Genomic DNA, 20,551 nt, shown 5'->3' with positions numbered 1-20,551 from the left:
TCCATCCTCACTGCAGGAATCCGTTGCGAAGTGGTTATTTCTTCAGTTTTTTCAATGATATATTTTATTGTATTCTACAATTTTTTTATACTCTGAAATGAATTCTTCGTTTTGTTCTGTGCATAAGCAATTTTTAACGAAATTTTTGTGTTTAAATTTAAAATAAAAATGGATTCTAACGTCACTACATGGAGATGTTCTTGAAAAATGGCAAGCCAAGAAGAACTATTCTTTCCTGAGCATCAAAAACCATACCATTTTTCACGATAATCATGAGCCAGATAAAAAATGGTGCCTTCACCAAAGGATGAGTTGCTGACGATACTGAGGAAACATGGATATAAATGCCTTTCATTTTTAGTTTACATATTTTGTTACAAATGACCGAGTAGTATCTGACACACAGCACTTTAGACTCAAATATCTACATCGACTTCTTGCAGGGACAGTAAGTACCTACTGTAGAAGACTGCAAAGTACATTCTAAAATAAAAGAGGGCATTGCAAGTGAGAAGGGGACTTGTGTTTTTAAGAATAAAACTGTTTTCTTAATCGATTCTTGTTGTGATGATTAATTGCCTGACATCATTCTTGAATTATTTTCTTCCCATTGAGAGCTAGTGAAATGAAATGTGATAAATATTTTGCATGAGAAACACCTTTTCTTCCCTACCACTACATTATTTTTGTGAGTTGAAATATGTTTGGATTCATTAGTATATATGTATAGGGAAGCCACCTCATGCACCATATATTTGCCAAAATCATTTAACCTTGAATCTTTAAATGTTAATGGGAGGCAGTTGACATCTATTTAGCCCAGGGTGCCAAGTAGCCTTGGTGCACCACTGTATGGAGTATATTTTTACTTACTTCAGTTCTGATGCTGAGTGTGGATATATATCAGCAAGATTTAGGTTATCTTCACCCAAATCTTTGTTTCCAGGTAAAAACAGGCCACCTCCATTCTCATATTCCACCAGTGGCGGCTGGTGGTAATTTATCAAGGGTGTGCATTAGAGCAGATATAGGATGATTTAATTATATTATGTTAATCCTAATCCATGAGCGTCATATTTCGTCGTAATAGAATACATAGCTAGCAAAACATATCACTGGTACACTCTACCCTTAAAATTGCATGAACAGAAATAATATTAGCATGTATGAAAATAATTATTCTCAACACACCTTTACAAGTGACGGTAGTTGAAATTCATTCTCTTTTCCTTACACCCTATGAGGAAGTAGTGTAGAAAACGGCTATACAGATGGCTCTGTAGATGGACTAGGATCCTGGGCGCAGGTAGTGTAGGTGGCGGCTACACCACTACACTACCTGCTAGTCAGTCACCAAAAACATGCGCGTGCGCATTTGCATGGTTTTGAGTCTGCTCCCATCGCCCCTTTGAACAGCACATTGCCCCCCGGTTACCTCGTCCCGCTAGAGCTCCCTCAAGCGATCGCACAGACCGAAAATGCACCCGGCATGATGCCACGGGATCGCACACTTGTAGAGTGGTGAATTCGAAAAAGAGATAGCTGTAGCGTTCGGAGGCTCATGTTTCTTGCATATGCAGACAGTACTTTTATCCTTCGCATTGAAAGGAATAGTTTTCTTTTATAATTTATTCATCTTTGGGTGTGCACTTGCTAACATGCGTATACGCACGCGCCGCCACTGTAATCCACCGGTTCGATCATGCTGGAAGTCTCACATTCTTTCTCACCAAGTGAAGATCCTGAGTCATTGAATGAGTCATCTTTTCAAAGATGTGGAATGAGGAAAAAATAAAACATTACCAGCTTCTCTAAAGATAACCTGAGAGCTTGTTTTTGTAATCCATACACCCTAGAAAAGTTACTGTGCCGCACAGAAGATAAAATACTGCCCTTCCCTTCCATCAGGAGTGTATACCCAGTGAGAAATGGGTGGTGGAATCCACGTAGAACCCACGTGGAGAATTAACGTGGATACCACGTGTTTTTGGCCGTGGAATCAACGTGGAACCCACGTGGAAATTTGGTGGAAAAATTAAAACAGCAGATGGTGCTGTCCTAAAACCATTTAAACCTCAACCACTCTATATCTAAACCTTCTATATATGTGTCTACGATTTTTCATGTGCTCTCATGGCTGCCTTTCCACGAATTATATAAAAATAGAATGTGCGATACATTTTCACATAACTAGCGTGGTTTCAGGATGATAAATGACGCAATGTCACCAGAGAGTTAAGTTCCACAGATTAGAAATTTTGTTTAACATTTTATGATAATCACCACTAATCCACTTGAAATCAACGTGGATTCCACGTGGGTCCAACCACTCAATATCCACCACCACCAAATATCCACCACTCAACGTGGATTCCACGTGGGTTCCACGTGGATTCCACCACCCATTTCTCACTGGGTAAATTCTTCGTATGTGAGTTACAAAAATGTAACGATTGCAATTAATCATACTTAGGACAGATAATCCAGATTACTATCCGGGTGCCAGAATACAAGAAATGTTGGACAGAAGGAGATTCCACCTCCTTCATGGGAGAACATTTCCTCGAAGAAAATGTAATTAAGTGAATTTGACCCAGAGATAATTCACATGAAGAGGAAAGGCTAATGCAGGGCATTCTGAAAAAATTAGAAATTGTCGAAGAAAGAGGCTGCTCGACAATAAGCACTAAGCAAACATCATGAGTCAACTGGCTTGCTATCCATTTCGCGAGAGTGCCTCCTAACCCCCCTCTTCCCTAACAGCTACATATATCCTTTGACATCCTAGTCCATCCCTTGCTATGGTATATTAGGAGCTGCTAAACATTATTAGTAATAATACATAAATACTTTATTGTATAAGTGTGCTTGATAATGGCCTAATGGCTGAAACGTGTCATATGAATCAATTATTTTTGGATAAGTGCAAATTTGTTTCATTGACATCAAGTTTAAAGGACATGTTACATTCTGATGCATTAAATACTCCCATTAGGTCAGTTCCTCACATGTATTAATCACTAAAAATGAAAATTTTTTTAAATGAATTTTTAATTATTGTGTCACAATTGACTTTCTCTCTTCTATGAATGAAAAATTGGTTCATTTCAGGGCTGCCTTCACCAGAGGCAACAGAAATCACATAGCACAAAATATCTGTACGAACGCCTTCAGCTAATATCTAGAAAATATCTTGTTATAACTTACAGACATCTTCTGGACATATTGTAGATATCTGAATGCCTGCTTTTCCTACTACTTCATCTGCAATATATCTTGAGCAGATATTTTCTAGGCCATCATATTCGTGTTGGATCCACTGGGAAAATTCAGGATAAACCACTCGATTATAGTATGTTTTAGTATGACAAGAGTTTATTTTTCAACTGATTGGCCTTTTGGTGGAAGAGGTGAGGGTAGGGTGTCTTCTAGGGATTCTTCATGAACATTGGAACTTCTCTGGGTTTCGCTTCTTTCTATAATCCAGATAGCACAAAGTAAGAGAGTGAAGGATATCATGTATCTTTTGTCAATAAAAGAAGTCCGGGTCGTGACGTAACTGGACCTCAGTGAGTCCCATGTTCGCCTAAGTCCGAGTGAGTAGTCTAATCCTGGCCTTGGCATGCAAAGAATTTAAGCATGGTCATTCATTTCGTACTACAGAGAGCTATCCGTTTCTTATGGTTTTCATACGGAAAAAATTGATAAGCAGCTTATCGTAGGCTAAGGGGCTTATATAAGGCAAGGGTAAGATTTAGGGTAGAATAGGTAAGGAATGCCATCAAATATCCTCAGACAACCTAAGTCGCTTCTGATGGAGCGCCAAACGCGGCTGAACAGCGTACTACACATGCTATGCTGCTCATCCCGACATAAATTTAAAGCCTACCGGTGAAATTCATCGAGTCTTTATAAGAGCTGAAGGACTGATAACAGATTTTTCCGTAAATAGAAAAAAATTAACAACTGCAAGTGACCGGCTGGTGAAGATACAAAGCATAATACAATTACTTTATCCTTGCGGTGGAAAGAAAAAAAAATGGACTACGGGGAGAACCAATCGTTAGACCTAGGCATCCCCAGCTCTGTACGCTAACTAATACGCCATGACAACTGAGGAGAGTTGGAGGCGTAGTTACCACTTTTAAAATCCAATTATGTAGAAAAACTTGGCTGGTAGGTGCATAAAAACTGGAAATTAGGTATTCAAGATCCACACAATATGTATTTATGAATGTTAATTCATGGCCTGTTAACTCAATGAATACAAAATGTATATTAGAGATTCCTTCCGGCATTTTTATATTATTCTACGTCGCTATTCATGTGAAATTATGTTTTTCTTATGACCGTCGTTTCGCCATCAGTTCATAAATGTGAATGATTTTCAAATTATGGCCATATGATGTTATTTCTACTCAAAACGTAGAAGTGCCAAGAATGGATAAATTATTCTTATACATAAATCCCTTAATGAATCCCTCTGAAACAATGGAATAAAAACAACATCTAAGGAAGTGCTGAAACTTTGGCATCCATATTGTCATTACTCTGGATGTTTGTCGGCCTGGCCGTAAAAATCCCATAACAAGCTACTTGATAAGCACCTTCATTATTTCTTCCTTTCACCTTATCTCAATGACTTATAATGAGCTGGCTGGGAAGGAGCTTCCTCCTCCGATTCCAAGTTTGAAATGTCAAAAGTAGCTTACCATTTCCTTTTTAGCTTTCTCAAAGGAATCTGCAACATTGTAAATGAATGTTGATTCAAAGTCTTGCAGTATAGGTCATGAAGAATTTTTAATTCAAGTTTTTTCCAACGTATTTTAGCACCTTCACCAGGGCTATGAATGAATGTGACTACATTATTGATACATGATAAAAACCACAAATGGTAATTATACTTTAATACAAAATTCAATTATCGGCCATGGTTTAAACATATTGTCATTTTCAAGGTGATACAACTATGGCACTCTCTCAGTATATACCTATTTATACCAAGAGCCAAGGCAGGACATGGGGGTATGTGGAATATTTTTGTATTTAGGAATAACTCCTAACTTTAGGCAATGGTTATTGAAATACATATGCTGAGAGCGGCTATGCAATATTTGGTGGAGAGTTTAAAATATAACTTAGCCTCAACTGCCTTACTAGCATTATGGTAATAATCCTTATAGACCACTCCTTTGCTGTCTAAAAAGACGATGAGCTTTGATTTTACTTTTGATTTGCTCATTATGTATTGCCTTTTTGGGTGTGAATTTATTCCTCAAAGGCCTTTATCCACTTCAAAACTACTCTCTGAGCGTATGGGTCATTCTAGTTCCCCCAACTCACTGCTGACGATACCATCTGATGGTTCGTGTTTTTGTCATTATTATTACATATTCGATTTATTACTTTACACATGCATATTTCTTGGTTTAAAAAGTAGGATTGGACTATTAACTTGGCTAGAATTCTTTTGCTGTGATTGTTTTTTTGCTATAAATAATATATTCAACTGATTAAAACATGTAAAACTTACAATTTGCATTTTATGTCAATTTAGATAAGGTAGACAGGAAAAATGTAGTGACTGTTATATATTAGCGTAGGTTTCACGTTGATCGTATCGTGCTAATCACTCCAATTACAAAAGTCATCTAACAGGGCAATCAGATTTTGCCTTAGGCTTCCTGATAATGTATGTAATATGGGATTCATCACAGGGCTAATGAATACTTATCACGGTTGCCAGGTTATGATGGCTGATGTGCACAAGCCCTCTGTCACACTATCACTCATGCTTTTAGTGACAGACATATACACAGATGGCTCTGGATTTCCAAGTGAGAGCAGAGCTCCAGAAGAGTGATGTTGCCAGGAGGGGGAGGAGGATAATCAACATCTGACTTAGCTCTGGACCTGATCACGACCTTCAGCTTTGTGAAGAATCTCAGGTTATGACTCTGGAAGCCTTGGTGGTGTGCTGTCAACCATCACCATCCTGACTAGGTATTGTGTATGCCTGAGGCAATTCCAGTTGAGAGTCTGCTCACTGCTGTGAAATCCACCCCTTCCCTACTATCCAGCACAGTGATTGGGTGCATTTCAGAGCTATTACAGCAGCTGTGGAATTCCCCCCTCAATGCCACCACTATGTAGTGGCTCAGTGTGACAGCGTTAGTTATTTCTTAGGGCAGTCTTTTCTGCTGATACTTGCATTTGCATTTTACTACCATGAGAGGTTAAATTTCTTATTTTCCCATCAAGAGGCCATACACTTCAAATTTCCCCTTTATTCAAGAATTGGTACGTTTATGAATTAAAGTTCATTAATGTTGTGTGCATGCGATGTAGGTATCCACTAGCAAAATCAATATTTGAATCAAAATCAATTTCATGCGATTTAATATTTCTCAAAATGGGCAATATTTACCTGCATTGCACCACGAGTCATATCAACATATTCTTGAGGAAGATTCAAAACATATTGCCGGCAGTCTTGTATTTGATTGAGTAAGTCTTTGCGGCTGTCCTCTGAGACTTGACTTAGCTGCACATCACCAATCGGAGACTCCAAGAATGTCTCCACGTCTAGTAAATGAAATATCAAGCACAAAATTGTTATGTAGTGGGGGATATTTTGTAGGAACAATGGTAGAGACAGTAACGGATACATACGGGAGGTGCGTGGGGAGCGCACCCTCCATATGCACCCTCCTCCCTTTTGGGGCCACCTGCATTACATAACATTGCAGAACCACAATGGTAACTTTTTTATGTCATAAGATGGCATAGCATTGGGTAAATGTGTATAATCAGTTTAAATGGAACTGAAAACTGTCTTAAGTACTTTGCGAGTGAGTAGTTGATAATTTTTTAATTACGATAAAAGTGAAGGTAGCTCAAGAGTTTGAGTTTGTTCTGTATTTGTCACTGGGTTGGTTGATACAACAATGGGGTCACATCATAGCCATCTTCAGTTGAGGAGACAGGCGAGGGTGGGCATGGAGGAGCCACCATAAGGTATTCTCCAAAGTGAGCAAATTTATGGCTTTTTTTAACATTTTCATGTCCTTTCTTTGGCAACAAATGGAACAATTGCTGCTGTACCATTACTTTGAATTGTTTTCTCTCTTTTTCTCAAGTTTTCATAATATTTCATATTTTGGTTAAGTAATCATGGAATCCAGAGATGACCAGACACTTTGCCACTCGTAAAGGTAATAAAAGTGTGCAATGACATTATGCATGAATTAAAATGCTTGTTAGTAGGTAGTCCCTGTTTGAAAAAATATTGATAGTGATTTCATCATGTACTGTCGCAAAATTGAAAGTAATCATAAGTGTGATCCTACTGACTAATTTTTTCAAAGAGAAATACATATGTAATTATGATTCATTAAAAGCTTGATATGGTTGTGTAACTTTAAATGAATCCAATTACATTTTTTCAATACTTTTTCTATAAGAGCAAATTACATAGGGCCATAGTGTGGCTGAGAAGTTGTGAACCATCCAGCATGAGTTTGTGACCTCATCAATTCATCTGAGGAGGGATGGAGGCCCTCGATTTTTCAATAGTTCAAAAGTAGGGTGTATTTAGTCTACGAATGGAAAAATAGCTTTTTCTTTAAGTTTCACTCTCTATCATAATAAAAACAATATTAAATTGGTTAACCAACCCATTGTGTCACAGAGTAATTTTAAACAGGTATCTAATAGAGTGCCTCAATTTGGTGGATTTTATGATACATATACCAGTTAAGAGTTGTTCACCAATATTAATACTATTACAGATAAACATGAGTTATTTTCCAAATTGGTTAATATTTACTGTCAGAATTTTTTTCTATTCCTTAAAATTTGGTAAAAAAACTGCAAATATATGTAATTATTTTTTCTTGCCTTACAATTTTAAGGGTGACAGGATGCTTAATGTTTGAGTTGTTCTTAATATTGGCAGTACAGCAACAGTATTCCAGTTGCATGCTGATTTTTCATCTATCATAGACTCAACGTTCACTTTCCAGTGTCATAACCAGGAATATGTTTTGGGGGGATGGGTTAGCGGGGGAGGAGGGTTCAAAGACAAATTTTTGTAAAATGACATACCTACCTGGAAATGCATTTTACATCATTTTGGCACAAAAGACTTAACTTTAATCAGATGCAGATAATTATGTGTCAAAACTAGACAATATATTCATTTAAATATTTTTTTTTATTTCTCCGAGGCTTTGGGGATGGGGGGATCTATTCCTTCATCCCTCCACATAGTTATGCCAATGGTACCTTCCATGGTCACCTAAGCAGGTCCATAATACACCTGACAATACATTAGCATAATACATTAGCAACTCATGTATGCCTCTCCATCCCTTTCTGCTATTAATCCTAACCCAGTGAAGGCTTTTTTCGAGTTGCTTTGATGGTGGCCATGGGAAAAAAATGCCCAGTTAAGGGCTAATATAGTGATAGTGAGATAAGCAGAGAAATGAGAGACAAAAGACAGGCAGAAATTTGTATATATTTAGCTGAAAAACAGCCATTTAGGAACCAAATTATTACAAGGAATACCAATTTTAAAAATATGTATATGACTCACTATTCTGACCAGAGGTTATAAGCTTTGGGTCAGGGACATGGACTGTGAATGGGTCTGATGAAAGTGTCCATGGAGAATTCGAGGGGAAAATACCTATATAGGGACCTGTAAATATAAAGAATGAATGGAGAAAAAGATACAATGCTAGATTGGAGGTTGAGACTTAGCAAGATAGTTTGTGAAAACAAAACAGGGAATAGACTGATTAGAATAAGTAAAGAGAAAGTGAGAAGAAAGATTGCCCATGAGAATAGTGTGGAAAAGTTTCTACGTACCACTCCAGAAGGAAAGGCAGACTTAGAATGAGAATGACTTTACTGCAAACCTGTGGCTAATGAATATCAAGGGGGAGGGACAAGGAAGAATGCAAATTGTGGAAAAGGCCCACCAAGGGCTGTATAGCACCATGAAGAGAGAGATAGGGGGTTTAAGAGAAGGGGGAGTCACTTGGTGTGCACCTACCATTGCTGACTTATCAACCCTATATCCTGCTGGTGCCTATGAGAGGATAGTATGTATTCCATATCATAAGAATATATGTATTTGAGACCTCTCTGTGAGGAGCCCTTTTTTGGGGTGGAGTTACCCTGGCATTCTCGTCCCTCCGCTTTGGGACCAAAATCAATAAATTTGGTGCCCGGCCCTTACTCAGCCACTGGACTAGACCTTCTAACACAATCTTAGTATGAGTCCACAATAAACTAATTGCATTACCAGAGTTTTTTGAAACCAAATATCGCATTTGATTGTCAATAATAGGGTGGTTTCGTATTATTTTTTTATTGCCTACATCGAAAGATTATTACTCCTGGAGTACGTATTTCACGCGTTTAGATTTTTAAATGACGATACCTATTTTTTGCGATTAAATGAAAAGTGAAAAATTTCAAGCGCGCAAAAACGCAACGCGTAAGTAGGAATGATGGGAAAAAGTCCGTGCGATGCATTTCTGGTTCCCCCTCCCGCCTTGTGAGGTGACCTTGATCGAGGCTCTGAGCGGTGATAGGACGTAGGATGCTAGCGGGTAGCTGGGTGCCTTGCTGGCTGGTAGCGCTTGGCTTAAAAAAAGTTTATTAATACCTTATCAAACGAAGAAAACTTTCCGACCTTAGCCAGTTTTAATAGGTGATTATTAAGACATGTTTCCCTGAGCTCTGTGCCTCATGCATGCATTGGTAACCTCAGACGATGTATAACTCCTATCCTCTCGTGTAGAAACTAGGTCCCTGTGACGTCATGCGGAGTGGAATCGCATGGGCGCCAATCTGGCCTTTTTCAAATGAGGATAAAATTTGATTCTTGCCATTCGTCTAAACCGGTATTTCAAAAACCAAATAATTTGTGTATAATGAATACACTAATGGTGGGTAACGAATCGCAGTCAATGCCTTTCGTTTTCTTTGATGAAGGAAACTACCCTATTTACTCTTCCAATTACTAACATTGTCTTATGCACTGTGTAATTTTAAATGGATTTCTAGAGCTCATAACAACAAAGTAAGTGAACACTAGGTACTAAGATTATATAAGTCAAGAAGTCTGTTATTTGTAATGCTAAAATTTCACTTAAAATTACTTACACACAGAACAAAACAAAGAATTCATTTCAAAGCATAGAAAAATTGTAGTATGCAACAAAATGTATCATGCCAAATCCAATGACAATATAACCACTTCGCAAAGGATTCCTGCAGTGAGAATGATTATGAGTGAGTTGGAAGGTCGTGCATATTGCCCAGGAGCCGCCCTAATGTCTCGCTAAGCTGGGCCACAAGCCAAGCCTGAATGGTCACTTCCCTTTCGCAGTGTCGCCTACAGACAATGTCTCGTCGTTTGTGTTGAAAAGTCCACGATGGCTTATCCCAACATTAGGTCTTCTGCATAAGAAAATGCTCGTCTCCTATACCCGATGTTTGGTGCAAAAAGGATGAATTTCAATGATTATCATTATTATTCAGCTCTCCTGACCAGCTATCATATGGTGTAATTATGTAACTTCAGGAAAGTTTGATAAGTCAATTTTGTGGCAAAAATCATTGCTAACCAGTTTAAAAAATCTTGAAGATAATTTTTTTTTGCTTCTAGAGTTTCCTGAAAAATGATTTGCAAGATATTTGGTAGATTTACAGAAGTTATAATTGCTAGTTAATTGGCAAATGATGACAGCTATCATCATTCCTGAGAGCACAAGACACAAGGTAGACAAATAAAATCTGTCTAATTTGAGTATATGGGTAACTTAACTTAACCGATGGAACTTTGTTGTAGACCACGAATATATGCGACGTATACTACGGTTGCATAAATTCTATACCATTGCATACCAATGCCTCCGCTGCACAAGTGCTCAACTATCACCCACTGAATCAAATCCGCTCATGTAGGAGCACAACGATATGCATACGCTCAGGTGGCAATAGCCGAAGCACAAACGCTCACTTCTGAAGGTTGGAGAATTGGAAGTGGGCTTTCATGCTCCGGCCACGGCCAGCTGAGTGCATTCATATTACTGGGCTCCTATCATGGTGATTGTTGAGAGCTTGCGCAATGGAGGTTGCAATATGTAGAGTGGTAGTGGTGGGGGCTGCTGGTGCTATGACGCGTCTAAAGCCCTGTACACACGGCGACATTTCTGGCGCCGGAAATGGCGCAAGTGGTGGCAAGGTGAACATTTCTCCGTGTGTACAATGACATCGCATGCCATCTGCTGGTATGCGAGATAATCGCATACAATTTGCTGGCCCTGGTAAGGATTAGAACACGTTCTATTTTCCAAGCGATCTGGCAGCAATATCTGGCGAAATTCCGCTGTGTTTTGTTTGAGAAGAGAGAAGTTGGGAGGACAGAATACTTAAAGATTAAAGTTTATGCATCAAAAAGACCTTCAGTTAAGTGTAAAGCACCTATTTTTTGTTATAGACAAACAAATTATTGCAAATCTTGATTAGACTATGCATAAATACACGGTCACGAAGTCTTTTTTGATGCTTCTGTTTTCCATAGCGTGGTTTTATTGTGATGGCCAGTGATAATTTTTTTATATGTATTCGGTATATATTAACGTGGTGAGATATAATTCTTATTATTCTTATAATAATTAATTTAAATGTAGTTTCAGAGAAATGATTTGTATTAGAAATTGATAGGCATAATTTCATACTAAGGTGTTTTGAATAACTAACAAGGGAAATACACGACCTACGCATCGCCGATCGAGCTCAAATTTTGCGAATCGGTAGTTTATGGGTACAAATGTAATATGCCGAAGCGAGACGACGCACTTCTCGTAAAATTCCGAGAAAAAAGCAATTAAAAATCGTTAAAAATGAAGGTACGCTATATAAACTGTTTTGAACGCCCATGTGAAACAATATGGCGACAGCCCAGTGGATAAGGTGTCCGACTGTGGAGGTGAAGGTAGCGAGATCGATGATCGCTCACGGAACTTTTTTTTGTGTTAATTTTTAAGAATTTTATTGTTTAAATTTTCAAAGTTCGTTTTCTTATCTTCGTTACTACTATGGAATATATTTTTAAAAGAGTTTTTTAAAATATTTAAATCAGGAATGGATCAGCTTGGGATTAGGAACTGAGGATGAAGGGTGGATAGAAACCCGGCGTCGGCATTAGCCTGCTCTTAACGAAAGGCGCCAAGGGGACCACGGCTTAACGTCCCATCCGACGGACGGTGTACTGCACAACTAGTGTAATCCACATTACACGCAGGGATTGAATTTAGGAATGCCCCTTCATTCTTTACCGAGATTTGGATGTGGAATGCCAGTACACTGCCTCACCACTCCAGTTAATCCTTTATCCCATCCTGAAAATTGCAAATAACTCTCGCACTCGCAACTCATTGCACAGCATACTGTGAATCTCATTTCCACCCTCATCTCTCCGCTGTATCCACGGCCTCGTCCACCACCTTCTATTCCTCCACCTTTTATTTCTTTCTCTTTCTCTCCTAACCACTCTCACTGCTTCGACCACTGCTATTACTCCTAACACATCCTGAACGTCTCGAATATCAGCCATTTTGGAAGAACTGCGGTCACTCGGGCTCAACTGTTTCCACCACTGGCACAAGTGAGGGCTTCGTGTGTACACATTGCTTGCAGGCACTGCGCCATCGATTGCCGCCAGGCCATCCGGCAAGATTTGGCACAGTATTTCACGCCATCTATGGTGCCAGAAATGTCGCCGTGTGTACAGGGCTTAAAGGTCTGGTTTTGCTGGGGCGTCCCTGGGCTGCGTCCCACTGCCGCGGCCGGCCGTCACTGACTCATTCTATGTACTACACTTTGTAGTGGTTTCTTCGAGGCGGCTCGGCCGTCACGTTCAACGGCTGGCCGACACGCCGACGTCTGCGGCCCGACTGCTCGTGAAGCAGTCGAGACGCAGACATCGCTGCAGTCAGTCGTGCACTTGGTTGTGAGCTGAGCGATGGCTACCAAATTTTCTGCCAGAGACGAGTTCCTGATAGAAGAAGGAAGGAAATATGCACCTCTTTACGACCAGGAAAATTAATATTTTAAATATTACGCAATAAAGTAAAATACCTCGCCCGTGATTATATAGAAATATGGGAAAAAGCGAGAAAATGTTTTTCTTTTATATTTATTAATACGTTTACATCATTGGCACAGCTATAATTTACTTCCTTCGTTCATATAGAATGGGTCTGTCAGTGCTCATGAGCCGAAATACATGTTCCTGCTGCCAAATTGAAGCTCCTTCTTCATTGATAAACTTCAATAAAAATGTCTCTTCTTTCAAAACCTTTTGATCCACCGAAGCCCCCAGTTCTGCCCTAGACCGTTTTCACTCGTACCGGCAAAAACCGGTGCCGTTACCGGCACCGGCGCGGCGCCGGATGCAGTGCAATCAAATGGAAGCCTATACACGTAGTCCGGTCCGGCATCATTGCCGGCGCCGTCACCGGCACCTTCGGGTGAAGCCGGCGATGAACTCGGCAAATCGGAAGCCGGCGCCGGCACCGGTTGTCGATTACAACGTTTCTTTCTGCTTCCCGCAATACCAGATGATTCAAGTGAAGACGGTAATTTTAATTGAACTTTCAAGTTTGAGATGAGTCAAAATTAAAACTTTGTTGCTCATATTTTGCTTCCTTTGCAGACATGGCAGTACAATTATCCCAACGTGTAAGTTGGGAGAATGATGGTGGTTCCAGGTGTGGAAATGGTATGGAGAATTCATTATGACATGCTTTTACATTTTGCACCAGTCTAAATACTTATTTTCACATATTTTTCATTCATATTGTATTAACTGATTTTCCGATAGGTGGCAGAAGTACATCATGTCACACGTCAGCAAGAGAAACCTCTTACCGCGATGCTCAGTGTGAGTGTGTCAAGGTTTAAATTTTGAATGATTCAATGATGATAATTTTGGAATATCACTTTTTCTAATTGCCTATTGGTTCATAAAACTAATTTAAGTATTCTCTTGCTCTAGGTCAGACCATGGCATTGGAAAAGTGTGATTCTAACGAGCTTAAGGAGCTCAGTGATAAATTTGACAAGATGCTTAGCATCATGCAAACATTAGATAAGAAAATGACGAAAATATGTTCTCAGGAGGTTGACAAGCACCTTGGCAGGCTTTGTTCCAAGGTCATGAGCTTGGAGGTTTCCCAGAAGGAAATAATGGAGAAAATGAAGAGTGGATTCACAGAGGTTTTAGCGGAAAAACCCTCCAAGGAGGCTGTGGACCTCCCATTTAATTTACCATTTGGTAATTACGCTGAGTTTTGCGAGGGAATGGCAGTGGTGAGGCAGCCTGATATAATGGAGAAACTGGTGAGTTAAAATCAAATATTTATGTATTCTGTCTGTTTTCTTCATTGTAACCCTTGCACTAATTGTTATTTTTGCCCTTTCATAGCATCAAGATATGAGCAGGGTTGGTGGGAAGGACGAGACTGCCATAGTAAATGCAATTCTATCAAAATTAATGACTAACAGTTTTGCAGCCCAATGTAATTGGAAAGGGCAAAGGAGCGGGAAGTACATGTTGGAATCTTCTCCGTTGCTAATGATAGTGCATGGTATGATCTGCTAGTTGATACTAAACCCTTAAGCAGCAACATTCCTTATTTGTCTGTCCTATGCAAACTAAAGTCTTTGACTCATTATTCATAACCATTGCCTACATGTTGGTATCTAGGAGAAGTCATTTTTAACTAGAAATTTCTAAATGCACAAAATAAACGTGACATGCTGAACATTTCATGAGCTATTTGCAGTTTCATAAGAATTTATGCATTTTCTGTGGTAATTATTCCAACTTATGTCTGTTGACCCTGCATGATTAAAGGTGAATCTGATTGTGGATGGGTTACTTCCTAGGGTGAACAGTTTTCTTCCATTAAGGTTTCATATTTAATGAATTAATATTGCATATCACCATAAATGAATGTACATGCGTGAAACCAAGATTGGTAGCATAGCTCATTTACTCTGTCTTAATTTTTTACTTATTATTTTCCACTTCCTTTTTACTTGCATTGCCTTTTGGGAGGTCATTGAATCACCTTGAATTTAAATTGTTAGTTAAAGCTACGTGTGTAACAGTGAAATGATTTCTTTTATCCCATTTCTCAACCTACTCGGCATTTATCATGTTGTTTAATGATTATTTGATCTTTTTGAGAAAATGTTTGAAATATTTTTTTGTTTGTTTTTAGGGGGAGCTATTCGCAATGTGGGCTTTGCCAGCATAACTGAGGAGACGGTGAAGGACAGGATCCAGAAGTGGCTCAAGCAAGCCGGTCGTAGACGAATGGATGTATTTCCTGACGAATTATTTTATGCCGAGGAACCTTCTGTGTCAATAAACGAAAATGTTTGAACTAATGTGTTGCCTTTCCTTATTACCTCTTTAGTATAAGTAGTCTTATGGTATGTTTAATGGTGTGGAAGTTTGTTTGTTAATTTTGATCTTTTAGCAAGCTTCGTTATTTACCTGTTTATTTGGTATAGTTAAGTTAGGGATAGTTAATGTTATTATTATGCATTATTATATCATTTGGTTGCTAACTGACTAGGATTGAATTGATCATGCAAGATGGATTCATTTTTGTTAATATTATTCTTACCAATACAGTAAGGTGGTTTTTTTTAGGGCGTTTTCCTTTTTCATCTACCATTGGCAGCTGTACTAATGATTGCAATGTAGGTCATGGGTAAATTGATAGCAATAGTTTTTGAATACCAGGAAAATGTCTGTCACTTAGTAATTTTTGGCTGGAAGACGAGTTGACTGAATGTTACGGTACAAGGGCCAATTTGTAGGCGATGTTGTTTTGTGGGTTCCGTATATGGGTTTCTTATCAATTGGAATTGCAAATATCGGGTGCCTCATTATTAAATGACATCAAGTCTCCACAGTAGGCGGCGATCCCAGGCGCGCTCGATTCCGCATTTGAATTTGCCGCCGATTGCGAGGTTACTGCCATCTTCTGGTCATTCAGTACACTATTTCAAGAAGGCTTTCCCCTGGTGGCGGATTGAGTAACTACAACAGTCCCCCAATTGCTTTCCTTGCGCATACACGTGTATTATCCGGTTTGTGGCGGACATAAGACCATAAATACACGAGATTTATTCCAGTTCTACTCGGGTAATAACGGTTTTTACACGAGATAAAACACGGGTAAATCACGGCCTATATGCCAGTTTGCGACCGTTCGTGCTGTATGGATTTACGTATGCTTGCCCACGTAGTTTTATTTTGCCGGTGCCGGAAGGGAGATGGTTTTCAGTCGTGTCGTTTCTCACGTCTTTCATAGTTCTGTAATCACTCTCAATTGTGGTTCTGTTTTGTTCCCGAAAATCTACATTTTTAAATATTATATAACAACCCTGATCGAAGTACTAAGTAAAGAGTATGCCTTCCCTGTGGGACAAGGTTGCAGATTGCTTTAAAGACTAGCTGTAACAACAGTAAGCATGGGGAGAAGCGTGGAAATTTTAAGAAAATGATTTGTTTATTGATGAGAAAGGATAACGCAAAGTGGGGAAGTCAATATTTTATAACGTACTTATATAATATTCAGGACTTATATATAACTAGCTGACCCGGCGAACTTCGTACCGCCTAAAATTCAATGAAATTATAGTTTAGTTGCACCATTTATAAATAGAGAGCGGCTGTATCGTTTTAATCATATTTGATTTATTATAAATTAAATGAGAAAATATTGATGAAATAAAAAGTATACGCATTCAGTTGTTGGCTATTTGTGTTATTAACCGTAAAAAAATGTTTTTAGGTCGAAGTCCGCAGAGTAAACTTGAATCGTTCACGGGGCAGGTTAACGCAACGCTAGACCGACGCTTGACTGATGCTCAAAATAGTGCAAGAAAAGCCCCTATGAAGTAGCATTCGTATCAAATGACTTTAGGCGCGCCAGTTATAGTATCTCTGTTTGGAAAAAATGCACTGCGTAAACGTGCGGCATGCGTAAACGCACCACGGTGTGCCCTACACATTCGGGTTTAATGTCTTGCGTCAAGCGCCTTCTGATAAACAACAGTTTTTGTTTTGTTATCAGGCGCAAGATAAAGCGAATGAAGCTAAATAAAAATAGCGAAGCAAAGCAGGCACGCAGCGAGGGGGGTTTTTGGGGGTTAAAACCCCCCAAAAGCTCAGCTTTTTATAAAACATTTGGTTATTAATATTAGGGGGACGGATGAGTCACAAAATATTTAACTGTTCTCACAGCCGCAAAACCTTGAACCACTTTGAACCTTTTATCCTAAAAAATGTCAGGGGAGGGCCCCCACACCTCCTGCTTACCTTGGCGAGTTTTCTATACCCTACAGACCCGCCAGTATTAGCTGCACCTATCCTTTATTCCTAGCTGCGCTCTTGAAGCAAAGGAAGAAATACAGCGGATGGTTTACCGACTCGTTAACATACCACATATTATTTACCATGAGAAAATCATGGGTTTTCACTGACACATGAGAACAAACATTTAAAAAACTGAAAGACTGACCATGCGATTTGTTAATCGTTATCACGAATGCAACACGAATTGGAAATTGAATACGCTTAAGTCAAAAGGACATATAAGTTGGGATCATGGAATCTTCGGATTGAGAACTTCCTCATCTTTGAATTCTCCTTATAGTGTATAGTGGCGTGAATCACTTTCATTGTCACCGTTTTTTAACAACCAAACACGTTCCGTTGTATAGTTTTGGTTGGCTTAGGTTTCGAAAGATCATGAACACAGAGCCTACCTTTAGCTGTAAATCGTGCCGTGGTAAGCAGGGTGCGTCCAAGGACTTTAAATATTCAGATAGATAGTTGGTGACTTAGTTTTCGTTTATTACAAAGTTAAAAGATTTGAATTCATGCAGAGTACACGGACATTACAGATAATCAACAATTGCTTGGAGATGTGTTTACACACACGGTAGTTAAGTGTTTGTTGACAACTCAATTCGAGCTGACAAGAGCTTACCTCTAATTCAATTATTTTAATACTATTTTAACATTACTTTAATATTTTTAACATGTTTGAGCATTTAAATTTTTTTTATTGTTAAAAAGATCAGTCAATACATTGGTAAACGGGAAAAAATCTTATTTTTTTGACAGTCTTAACAATCAACTCCTAAAAACATATCTCTAAGATAAAGTTGAATTTTTTTTGTGAACTTTTATTATTTTTTTAATGTCCTATATGTTATCCGGGGATGAGACGAAGCCAAAGAGCCTAATGTCACTAAAATCGGTGCAGCCGTTCTCGAGTTATAAGTGTTCCCTATTGAAAATGCCCCATTGATCCCCGCAGGGAATTGAAATTCCCTGTAGTTCCCCGCAGGGATTCTTAGTTCCCCATAGGGATCTATTTTTCCTTATAGGGAATTGAGGTTCCCTATGGGGAAATATAATTCCCTGCAGGGAATATCGATTCCCTGTATGATATAGTGGAATCCCTATAGGGAATTTGAATTCCCTACAGGGAATTAGAATTCCCTACAGGGAAATAGAATTCCCAACAGGGAATTAGAAATCCCTGCAGGGAATTATAATTCCTTACTGCCCAGACAACACTCGTTCATGGAATCCATGGTGGAAAAGTGATGGATGTATCCATGATGGATATAAGGAATGGAATCCACATGGATCATAGATGGATTTCATGTAGAAGTTTCCATCATAACTACCAAGGAAATGTACCATGGAATTCATTTGGATTCAATCCATATTCCATGATGTAATGTTACCTATGTCAAAGGAGTTTTCCGTTTAAATTTAAACGATGGGTAATTTATGTATAATTTTTATATTATTGAATTAAATTACTCGAAAAATGGTATGTATCGTATGCATGTGGTCACCCATATATCATTCTAGGCTACAAAATGTGCAAACAGCGACAACCAAGTATTTGCACAACTTTTGATAACTACGGAAAATATATATTTGGCGTATAATACACCTAATTTACAAATTTTTACCCATTATATCACGTACTTATTTAAATATGACGGATTAAAATTCGTATTTCGAAACTTCCGCCAGAACGGCCGGCGGCCATCTTACTAGCCATCGCTATCGAAACAAAATCGAAACTATCGAAACTGTGTTTACATTCGTTGTTACTGTATTTTGTGAAACTATCTGTGCTGGAAAATCTTGTTTTTTACAAGCAAATTTACATCGAATTACGCTGTGGAAGAGGAAAATAATACGTGTTTCGCAGTGGAGACTAGGAAAAGGGATTGGAAGATTACTTTCTCAGTCACCATGAAATCAACGCCGGAAAAAGTGGCTCTAAGATGCACGATGAGATTTGAGGAAGGTGCCTTTTTCAGCATAGTAGTGCTGAGAATGTAAAGTGGTAAATGTAAGTAAATGGAACATTTTCTTTATTCGATAGAAATCACCAAATTTGTGTATCTACTCTTTCACGAGTAATACGATTTATGAATCCCTAATTTCAATCCAATAATTATTTAAGATGAACATTATCATTTAGGTATTGATTTGTGTCTTCAGTAAAATTTTCACTAATGCCTTACAGTTGGAAGAGAATGCAGAAAACTACATGCACTGGAAAATGATGTAAGGTCCTTTGATGATAAAGAAAACAGTGACGCCACATGTATAAGATTGCCCGGATGAGAGCATCCCAGTCTCTCCAGACTGTCCCGTAATTAGGAAGAGAAAAATTCTCCTGCTGGAGCATGAAGAGCCCAAGGAGGTGCAAAAGGAACATGCTTTCCCCGGAAATGGTAACGAGAAGGCTGATGAAGAAAATTCGTATCCATTGATGCTAGAGGACCACATTATTCCTAACACAAGTGAAAAACTTTTACAGAAAAGAGGGTACAAACTTAGATGAAGTATAAGATCAAACAGGAACAAAGAAGTGGCTGTTCTCGATCAATTGGTTCATCAATCTCGATCAACTTCTCCAATAAAAGTTGAAAATAAGTGTTTTGCTTTACCCATCCTTGCCAATAATTTTGAATGTGACGTTTGTGATAGTACCTCCAGTGAAAACTTGGATTTATCATTTTGAGAGAGTGCCTGTAGTTATTCCTCAGACTGTTCAGAGCATTTAGAAAATGAAGTGAAGGAAATCAGTGTAAAGCACACAATATTTTACATTATAATAAATCCTACTCTGTTTTTGAGGATACAATGTTTAGGTTACAGTATAATTTCCTCATTATTTGATTGTATTTTTGTATTTACTAGGCATCTAATGATATGCCTAAAATTAATAAAATTCAATGATTCCCTGCAGGTTCTGGCCCATTAATTTTGGAGTAATTATTCAACTATTAGTTGTACTTTAAGGTATGTGTTGCCTCTAATGTAAAAAAGCTTAAGTGATTGAATGTTAAGGGAAATTAACTTCCAATGAAGTCAGTGAAATGTTATACTTGTATTGGGTATTTA

General features: G+C 38.5%; 1 protein-coding gene and 1 long non-coding RNA gene across 2 annotated transcripts; both read left to right on the top strand.

The window, feature by feature from the left end:
• Window positions 1-13,523: 13,523 nt before the first annotated feature.
• LOC124165593 lies at window positions 13,524-15,480 on the top strand. Its single transcript, XM_046543051.1, has 6 exons — window positions 13,524-13,661; window positions 13,739-13,804; window positions 13,907-13,966; window positions 14,081-14,424; window positions 14,510-14,672; window positions 15,312-15,480. The coding sequence occupies exons 2-6, from the start codon at window positions 13,741-13,743 to the stop codon at window positions 15,473-15,475; spliced, it is 795 nt and encodes a 264-aa protein (XP_046399007.1). The 5' UTR covers window positions 13,524-13,661; window positions 13,739-13,740; the 3' UTR covers window positions 15,476-15,480.
• Window positions 15,481-18,405: 2,925 nt separating this feature from the next.
• LOC124165370 lies at window positions 18,406-19,840 on the top strand. Its single transcript, XR_006866219.1, has 2 exons — window positions 18,406-19,490; window positions 19,668-19,840. It is a non-coding gene; the product is annotated as an uncharacterized LOC124165370 (long non-coding RNA).
• Window positions 19,841-20,551: the final 711 nt, after the last annotated feature.

This window comes from Ischnura elegans, chromosome 9 (assembly GCF_921293095.1).
Source record: "Ischnura elegans chromosome 9, ioIscEleg1.1, whole genome shotgun sequence".
Taxonomy (NCBI): domain Eukaryota; kingdom Metazoa; phylum Arthropoda; class Insecta; order Odonata; family Coenagrionidae; genus Ischnura; species Ischnura elegans.
Note: the sequence above shows the minus strand (reverse complement) of the source record. Positions and strands in the feature narration are given on the sequence as shown.